We start from the raw sequence: 10,437 nt of genomic DNA, 5'->3' as shown, positions 1-10,437 counted from the left end.
CTTACCTAATTAAATTGTAAATTCTAATCGAAACTTCTTAGATAAATTTTCCAAACTGGCCTTCAAAAGGGTCGAGAAATAAAATCTTCTTTATTAGTCAAATCAACACTAACTCTTTAGTCTTACCCTATCCCAAAATAAAAAATAAAAAACACCAACTCTTTAACCGATGAAGATTATCAAGTTTTGTTTTTCTATGGAAGCATGAGCATTTTCTATGACCAGTTCTAATTAATATAATTAAACCATTCATTTAGAAATTGGAGTTTCATTAGAGGTTTTTGAGAGTGACTCGGAGATTATCATCAACTCGTTGAAAGATGAAGAAGACTCTCTAGCTTTCCTAAAGAAATTTTGATTTTTGAAACAAAGTTGATTGTAGAATCCTTTGGTAAGATTCGTTTTTCACATTCGTTATAAAGGCAATTTTATAACTCATAATCTTGCAAAACATGTTAAATATATCACATGTTTTTTTTTTTTTGTGGATGAAGGATGTTCCTCCACGCTTCAATGTTGTAATCCTAGCCGATTTGGCTTCTCTTTAACAGAATCTACAATATGCTTCTCAAAAAAAAAAAAAAAAATCAAAACATAACTTAGAGATAAAATATAGCTTTATACACCCCCTTGAAATAAATACATTAACCAAAGATAGTCATAGAAGGTGGTGGACTAGTAATCATTGAGTTTCCTCCTAAGTGTTTTGGAACAGTGGAAGTCTCAGTGTTAAATCTCACAATTTTGGGGAAAACCCCTACATCTCCGATTCAATGCCCACTAGTACTTTCGTGGGATTGGAATAGATACTATGACTCATTGGTTCTATGTTTGCAGGCCAAGACCTAATGGATAGTATGCTATTGTAATCACACTCATGTAGCAAAACCATCTGATTTCCCTGTTCAACCCATTCCTTTTCAAAAAAAGATCAAATAGTTATCACACATGAAGCATTCCATTACATAATCTATTATAGCATAGTGTGGTGGTGTGGTTTTGTTTGCCCAACAACCTTAGGTTGGTTGGGCCCGAACCCCCAATTTATTTGTATTTTGGGTCTGATTAAGCCTGCAATGGGAGGTCCTATAAGTGGTTCATTTTAAGACCTAGTGGAGCCCTCGTGATGGTGGAATATTCCACATGTGTGTGAGCCCCTCCACCTTTAAGATCTAAGTGGATCTATAAGTCCAAGCTACTACTCATACTTGTCAAATCATTTTCTAGAGGTGGGGTCCTAAACTCTGCCATTGAGAAGATTGCCTAGTAACTTGCATCTAACGCCAAATCTCATGTTCGGCAAGCGGGTTTTCCCATGCACCAATATATATCCTCGGTGGAGACAGGTTCTCGTTGGCGGGCTAGGTATGCATCTCTAGCCATGCTTCATTTGGTCAATATGGGTTGTAATTAGGCTTGTATAACCTCAGATGGGCCAGGCCTGGTCTGGTAATAGGCCTTACTTTTTACCCCTCTACACATACCAAATGTGTCTTAATAGTGGCGGCTCTAGGAATTTTTTCTAGGATAGACATTAAGAAACTTAAATTATACAAAATCTAATATAAAGAGAACTTGAATATATTGACTTTAAAAAAAAAAGAACATGTAAAAACATAAAATTTTACAATTTCCTTCTACTAACAAAATGAAAAGGCAAAAAATTACTAATGAGAGATAAAGTGGGAACAAAAAATTCTGAGATGAAAGTAATAAAGTGAGAGGAAGTTTGAAATGATGATAGAGAACAGAAAAATGGAGAAAGTGAACAAATATTGTAGACCTATGTTCGGATCTGACAATACCATACCATAATAAAAAAAAAAGGTACAACGGCCCGAGCGACCAGACTTAACATAAATGTAGCCACTGGAGCCATTCTAAAAAGGGAGAAATTAGCACTAATTGGAGAGAGAGAGAGAGAGAGAGAGAGAGAGAGAGAGAGAGAGAGAGAGAGAGAGAGAGAGAGAGAGAGAGAGAGAGAGAGAGAGAGAGAGAGAGAGAGAGAGCAGGGCTGCTACGATTGCAAAGTAGAAGAGGGCAGAGCTACTGACGCCACCAATTCACTACCACAACATCTCTCTAGTGTTGTTTTTATAAGAAATTTGAAATTATGAATTATTTTTATAGAATGTGTTGAACGGTTACAAATTTGAATGGTTAGGAGTTTTTTTTTTTTAATGGGATTTTGTTGAATACTTTGTTCATTTGTTGTTGTTTGGCCTAATATTATTGTTGTTGAGGTTATTTTTGTTGTTATTTAAGCTTATTTTTATTGTTGTTATATGGGATTTTATTTATTTATTTGGCTATCTTAACTCTGATCACTAGCGTAACTACTTCCAACAAATGAGTAATTATATTGAGAGAACAATTTTAACAACTTCTTAAGTTGACATAATATAATTGGTGACTACATCATTTTTATCTAGGTCCATCACTATCATCATTTTATAGCACACTAATTACAAAACAACCACCTTAACAACATGTGTGAAATTAGTAATCAAATGTTGTGTGTACTTATATTTTTCTCACCAAATAAAGTAACCAATCATTTTAACCTTCACTAACCTATTCTCTAATTTAATTATGAGAAAAACTTAGGTAGTTTCGGAACACTGCTCCGAGCTATCACAAAATGAGTAAACCCCATGCGTGGATCCCACAATGGAGCCTACACACTTTGCGAGATCTCATAGCAATACTCTGAAGCTACCTAAGAGCATTCTCATTAAGAATGCAAAATGGTATAAATGCTAAATTTTAGCATGCTAAAAAGCATACTCCATCAATGCTCTTAAATCCTATTAATTTTGCAATCCAGCTATAGTGGACTACTATCTCTAGTAGCCCACTTTAGCAAGATTGTAAATAAAAAAATTTATATATATATTCTCTATTTGTCATCTTTCTCCAGACTTTCTTTTCTCTCTCTTCTTTCTCATTTTCTTCACTCTTTCACCGGTTTCTCTCTTCTCTATCTTTTTTCTTTCTTTCTCATTGGTTCTTTCTATTTCTTAATCTCTCCAACCTCACTCTCCCACTGGTTTCCCATGGGTGTGAGTTACAGTGCTTCGGTGGTCACTGTGGGTCACCTAGTCACGGTGGTCACACTCACAGTTTGGTGGTGGGTGAAATTTTGTGATGCCTTGATTTTGTGTTTGAGATGGTGGTTGTTTTTGTGATTTGGTGGCTGGGTTTTTGTTTTGTGATTGGTGATTTGGTGATTTGTAATGGATGGGTTTTGATGGTTTTTTTGTAATTGGTGATTTGTGATGGCTAGGTTTTGGTAATTGCTTTGTGATTGGTTATTTGATGGCTAGTTTTTGTGATTTGGTGGTTGTTTTGTATTGGTAGTGGCTAGTGGTGGGTTGATTTGGGTTGGGGTGTACGGTGGTGGCAGGTGGGTGGGTGATGGTGGTTGGTGGTGACTATGGGTTTGCTGGGTTGGATTTGTTGTGGGTTGGGTTGGCTGATGGTGACTGTGGATTTGCGTTGGAACAGAGCCGACAGAGTAAAAAACAGAGAGTTTTGTTTTGCAGAGAAAGATAAACGGCTTGAGAGACAGAGAGATAGATGAGATTGAGAATAAAAAAATAAAAATAAAAATAAAAATTTAATGAAGTGGTAAAAAATATAAAACCTTTAATGTTGAGTGTATTATAAAATGAGATATTAAAACAAATAAAGTAAGTTTTTGAGATATTAAAAACTAAATTTTTTAAAATTTTTGATAGAAATGCTCTCAATTTTGCCGTTCAGTTTTAATCTATTGGCATTTGACTAAATCACTAGCCTTCACTCGTACCACACTAACCTTCCACTCACCTGCACGTTCATTTCCATTGTCACAGTTTCATGCCATCAACTTTGTCAAATCATTCCTTCTCAAACAAAAACAAAAAAACAAAAAAAAATATTTAAAAAAACAAAAACATTGTCAAATCACACCCTTCTAATCTCACGAAGCTACTGCCGACATGCTCTTAATCTAGCATATCTACTTTGCCAATCACTTCATTTTTTACGCTCATCATCATCTCCTATAGAGATCATGTGTGACTGATGGCTTAAATGTATAATTGACATTTTTTCATTATAAATATTCCACAGTTAATAATGTGGTCGCCACTGAATTCTACTTAACTAATTATTAAATTGATTGTCATCAAATATACTAAAAAGATATATTTGTTTTGACATTAATAATTTTTGGAAATCATTTTCTATAAGGTATTTTTAATAAAATTAGCTAATTTTCTTATATTTAGTAGTAATTTTAAAATGAGTTGGAAAACTATATTTTAATTTTATTTATTTAACTTGACGTGATGTGAGTTAGAATTCTTTTCTAAAATATTTTAGCAGAAAATAATTTTATTTCATGTCAAACTAAATAAAGGAAATTAAGAAATAGTTTTTGTCTGATCAACTTTTTCCTAATACTACAAAACACAAAAAAATGTGAAAAATTATCTTCAGAAATTATTTTAGTTCAGAATCTCAGTATATCAAATTTCTTTCGTGCTCCATTTGTGGTTTTGGACTGTTCAACTGCTGTGCGAATGGAGCTGTTGATAAATTCATAAATTGGCAATACTATTGCCTCTGTCACTACGATTGTAATTAAACAAAAAGGACAAGAATAGTGAATTGCGTTAGCTTTCCGCATAAAACCTCGTATTTGATTGCTATTCCATGATGGTCTGAACCATTTCCTAAAATAAAGTGTAAACTATCCATATGGGTGTGACTTGATGATAGGAGTCTTCGTTTTGCATTCAGAGAGGCGCAGTTCAAGCGATAGCCCAACAAGACTCGTGTGGTACATGTGGTGTTACTCATTGTCATCACGTGACGTGGGATAATGAGCCCACACTGAAGACCCCCTTTTTATTCAGCAAAAAAAAAAATAATAATAATAATAATAAAGTGTTAACTGGTTGCAGTTCATGGCTAAAATCCATTTCTCCCTTTGAGATGCTTTTTGCTAAGGAAGCGATCTTGGCTGTGAAATTGATAGCTGGAATCATATTTGTATTAGGAATTTGTTGAAAATCTTGACCTCAACTTTGTATGCAGAGAGGGCCATTCAAAATTTCAAATCCTATCCCATACAATATTTCTTGTGAGCTTCTTTCTATGGCCTACAAGTTCCAGCATTTTTGCCAACACATGTATTCAGACACCAGATCTAAGCGTTCCATCGCCATGATCAAAACAAAGACATCCCACATGAAAGAATTCAAGTTCCAGCATTTTTGCCAACACATACATGTATTCAGACACCAGATCTCAGTGATCCATTACCATGATCGAAACAAAGACATCCCACATGAAAGAATTTTATTTAACGATATTGTTACCATTATTACTTATTAAAAAAAATTGTTATCATTATCGGAATTTTATTTAACGATAATTTACCATTATTACTTATTAAAAAAAAATTGTTATCATTATCGTGATGTCAAATTTGGGACTAAAGCTTGATTGCTGTTCCGTCCTTTCGCCAATTCAAACTTCATGGTTCCTTTGGGGTCTTTTGACATCATTTCTCACATTCTCGTTACTTGAGAGACCCACCTTAGTTTACACCTTAAAATATGATTTGGGCATTGTTTAATAAAAATTATAAAATGCTCCCAATATCGTGTTAATTTAGCCGGCTGCTTGCGTGTAAATTGACAATAGACAGTCTGTATAAGCTTAACAAAGGACGTGAAGAAAACAACTCCTGAGGAAACCATAATTCTTAACCATATGGCAATTGTTTCAGGCCTCTTAAGCTATACGACATTGACTTTTATTGTTATAAGAAACTATCTATATGCAATTTATATATATATATATATATATATATATATATATATATATATACACACACACACATATAATAAAAGGTAAAACTGAGAGAAAATTCAATTAAGTTTTAAATTAGAATTTAATTATAGAATAATTTTACGCTGCGTGTCTCATCTGATCTAAATTTTAAATTTTTGTGCTAAGTATGTTAATTCAATGTAAAAATTGAATTTCAATTAGAGTTTAATTTTGTGCCACATGTCACATCTAATCTAATTTTTTTAATTTTTGTGCAAAATGATTTAATTTAGTGTAGAAAAAGAATAGTTCAATATAAATAGACCATAAAAAACCTAATCATATAATTAAAAACAATTCAAATTTATAAGTCATTTATATAATATACCATGACTATGTAATATATATATATATATTAAAGTTTACAAAAAATTCAATTATAATCAAAATTGAATATTGCTTTTGTTAGATTTCCATACAAATTAAATTGTTTAGTAGAATTTCACAGATAATAATTATGAATTGATATTGTATATGTAATATCGAACAATGATTTTTAAAATCATATACGTAATAGCAATGTAACAAAAAAATTGGTGTAACCAATATTATAAAAATTGTAAGGAAAAATTATTTTAGTGCCTCCAAATGTTCCGGTCAAACTATGTCCTATATGTTTAATAACTCAAGCTCGCATCAACAGCACAACTAAAATTCATCATTCCCGTGCTTACGTGGGTTACATACTAGTTATGATAAAATAAAAAAAACAACATGAAGAAAGAGATAAAGAATAAGAGGCAAAAGCAATCAAGATTACTTATCTTGGTGATTATCTACAGCCATTGGAGAGATGCAAGTACTCTCCATATCTGTCAAAACTTATAAGCAGCTACAAACTCGGGTTTCCTCTGTTTCCTCAGTCTCCAAATGGAAGTATAGAAACAGAAAGCTGATTATGATTTCAGTGGTGACTGCACTTTCTGTGTCTATACCTAACCATCAGTGACAGTCATCAACATTTTACAAGAAAAATAAGGCAAAATATGGCTCCATGAGCTTTCAATAATTAATCACATTCACTCCCTGTAGCACTGATGAGATTTCTAAAGCAACAACAAAAACAGCTGAACCCCATTGATGTGTTCATGTTGCAATTTCCCTAACCAAACTTGAATGTGATGTTTAAATGTTGTCTGCAACTTTGTGTAATGACTTACAATGACAAGAAGGCTGTCCTTCCATTAGATTAAATTGAAAGGTGATAAATCCCCAAAGAACAAATCTTAAGATTTGGTAATTGCCTTTCATTACCCAGAAATCATATGCAAATTCATATCTAGAATTAGATAAACCCAGAAAACTATCAATTAATATTTCTATAATCTGTAAATCAATTCAAGATTTACCAAGTGAAGCAAGGGAAAGGGGGAAAAGGTATGTTAGCTCACAAGTCATATCTCACTACCCATCATTCTTTGCTAATGCTAACTCCTTAAAATTATTTATCATCATCATGTGTATCTAAAAGTCAAAGTCTTCAGTATCATTATTTTTTCATCTTTGTAACATATATGCACCCTCATTCCATTATAAGCCTTTTATACCAAAGGTCCAAAACACAATAAATTAGCTCTCCCCCACAAAAAGAAAAACAAAAATTAGAAAACAAAATTTTCATCTTTATCTTATGTCATAAGTTTCAGTTAGCTCAATTAGTAAGATATCTTGTTGTCAAATAAGGGTCTTGGGATTGAATCCCACCTACACCAAATTGAAACTCATTCGTGTTTTCGCCTAAAGAACAATTATCATGGAACAACCTCATGTTGTGTCAAGTACATACACAGTAAGCTTGATAACCCCCAATCCCACCCTAAGAAGTACTTACTAAGCTCAAACTTTTCATCATTCATCAACCAAGTGTCTATTTAATTTTATATATAAGATCAAGTATATCCAACATTCCAACCATACCTTAATGCAAAATACTCCGTCAGTAACACTTGGAAAAACTAAAATCCTCATGGACATTTGCAACATGCTAATAATAACAAAAAGTAACTAACACTAGCCAAAGGCAAAGATACATAATCAAGACTGTGATATCTTCCAAAAATCAATACAATTTCGAGTTTTAATTCACTACAACCACAAAAGATTACTCAAAAAAAAAAAAAATTAAGTAATAAATATCCAGAAATTAACATACAACATTAGCTTACTCGTATCAACAACAATGTAGTAAATACTTGAAGCTAATTAGAACACATCCATCATCATCATCATTAAGAAGATGTTGATACCTTAACAGCCTTGAATGCAGGGTGAAGCAAACCAAGTTCATCTTTCACTTCAAGTGGATTGCTTGTCTCATTCCTCACTCTCTTCACTCTCCTACTACCCAAATTCTTGTGCTCAAACCCATACATTTGCAAAATCTGATTGTCCCCAAAATTGTAAGCTCTATCCATTTGTCTCAAACACCTCTCCACTGGATAATCCCCAAATTTCCCACAAGGCTTACACCCCACAAAATGAGTGACCAAAGGCCACCTATGGTCACCCAATCCAGGATGATAATTCTCCATCATCTCCTCATACCTATCCACCAAAATCCCCCAATAACCGTGAAGATAATACGCGCTTTCTAAGTACACTTTGCTCCCCCATTTTTCTCTTTCTTTCGCCAACAAATACACCATTGCAGACTGATCATCAGCTTCGAAAACCGGCCGATCTTTCAATTCTCGGGTCAGGATTTTACCGGCTTCGTCTCGGACCTTTCCTTTCGGACCCATCGGAGCCCAAGCATCAAGAATATCCAAAGCCCATTGTGAATTCCTCAACAAAAACGAACCGGTATTCAACCCGATCCAGTTTTTCTGATCGTAAACCATCTCGTTCCAGCCGTGCAACACAAAATTGTGATCTTTGTACCTCTCCCATGGAACCTCAAAAGCCATGTCTGTAAACATCGCATCACTGTCCATCCACCATAGAAACTCGATTTCAGGATGAGAAAGCAAGAGTTTCCGAATCAATGGAAGTTTCGCCCAAAACCCTGCCATCTCAGCGTCGAGAAGCGCCATGTTGTAGAAGACCTCGATCCCGTGCAACCTACAGTAATCGATCTTGTTCTTGATCGCTTTCAACAGGTAGTGGTCTCCGACCGGGTTTTCGCAAGGTTTCGGAGACGAACCGGTAACGAGCAAGACTCGGGGTTTATTCGGCCCGATAAAGTTGGGGAATTGCGGGTTGTTTTTCAGCCACTCGGATCTTTGCTCGTCCCAATCGGAGATTTTGGGGCCCAGAGAGTAGGGCTTGCTCGGGTCGGGTTTCTCTTCGGGTTCATCGTCGCGGAGGATCTTGGTGATGTCGAAAGTGGCGTAGTTGTTGGACTGGTTATCGGACTCGGTCTCGGGTTGAGCTTCTTCGAGGACGCGGTGGGGCTCCACGCGCCGCCCACGAGAGTAGAGGTGGTCGCGGAGCTCGTTGAAGTCTTGCTCCGGGGTTCCGAATTTACCGGCTCCGATAGTGCCACGTAGGACGACGACCGTCAAGAAGAGGCAGAGGAACGTGACGGTGCCGTTTCGAGCCGCGCGGTGGATCTGGCGGACTCGTCTTGGACCCAAGAAGCGTTCCAGCATTTTTAATTTTTGTTTTTGACTCGGCCGAGTTGAACCGGCGGACGATTCAGGTAAAGACAAAGGAATTGGAATGAAAGGGTTTTTTTCTTTTTTATAGGAGCCTGAAACTGGAAACCATGATAGCTTAGCTGGAGGCTAAGATTGTAAATAATAAGAAGATAGAAGGGTAGTTTTGGGATTACGAGATAGATAAGTCGGTGGTAGCTGAAGAAGGAAGAAGGAAGATCCACACAGAGAAAAAGAGAATAAAGAAAGAACGAGAGTGTTCTTCTTCCGACAATTTATTTATTTATTGCACGTAATCACGTTGATAATAATTAATAGTATTTGTTTGTCTAAAGCTACGTCCTTCTCCTTCAGTGTGGGTCTGACTTGTTGGGACAAATGGACTGGAATCCATTTGTAATTTTTCATGGGTGGGTCCCTCCTCCCAACTCATTTTTTTATATGAAACGATAGAGATAGAAATATTATCACAGTTTGTGAAATATATTATGATATTTTTTGTTGGATTTTAAGTTTTTACAAAGTTTTGTAGTAATTTGATTTCTTTTCATGCTACTAAAATATTTATATATGTTAATTACATGATAAATCATATAACTATTTTTTTTATCTCAAATTAAATAACCATTTAATAAATAATGTGATTTTTTTTATATAGAATAAGTAATATGCTTTTTTTTTTTGGGATAGGAATGATTAATATAATTGGTTAAAAATTATATATATTGATGCTCATTTAAACTACCATATAATGATATATTTTTAAGTAAGTCCTATAAGTAATACATTTTTTTTTTTTTTTTGGGATAGGAATAAGTAATATACTTGGTTAAAAGTATATATATTGATGCTCATTTAACTAACCATATAATGATATATTTTTAAGTAAGTCATATTATACTTTCTAAAAACAAATAAGTAATGTGACTAAAATTATATGTGAATGTTGTCAATC

General features: G+C 34.5%; 2 protein-coding genes across 2 annotated transcripts; both read right to left on the bottom strand.

Moving 5' to 3' along the window:
- Positions 1–1,667: 1,667 nt before the first annotated feature.
- Positions 1,668–3,849, bottom strand: LOC142624857 (NADH-ubiquinone oxidoreductase chain 1). The gene is given in 3 exon segments (XM_075798592.1): positions 1,668–1,823; positions 1,826–1,909; positions 3,832–3,849. Coding segments are annotated over 3 exon segments (258 nt in total).
- Positions 3,850–7,913: 4,064 nt separating this feature from the next.
- On the bottom strand, positions 7,914–9,758 carry LOC142624118 (xyloglucan 6-xylosyltransferase 2). Its single transcript, XM_075797628.1, has one exon. The coding sequence runs from the start codon at positions 9,474–9,476 to the stop codon at positions 8,115–8,117; it is 1,362 nt and encodes a 453-aa protein (XP_075653743.1). The 5' UTR covers positions 9,477–9,758; the 3' UTR covers positions 7,914–8,114.
- Between the last annotated feature and the right edge of the window lie 679 nt (positions 9,759–10,437).

Source organism: Castanea sativa, chromosome 2, assembly GCF_040712315.1.
Source record: "Castanea sativa cultivar Marrone di Chiusa Pesio chromosome 2, ASM4071231v1".
Taxonomy (NCBI): Eukaryota; Viridiplantae; Streptophyta; class Magnoliopsida; order Fagales; family Fagaceae; genus Castanea; species Castanea sativa.
This window is presented reverse-complemented; position numbering and strand designations above follow the sequence as displayed.

Coding starts and splice junctions, on each gene's coding strand:
- LOC142624118 (XM_075797628.1), bottom strand. CDS start 9,476: ATGCTGGAACGCTTCTTGGGTCCAAGACGAGTCCGCCAGATCCACCGC.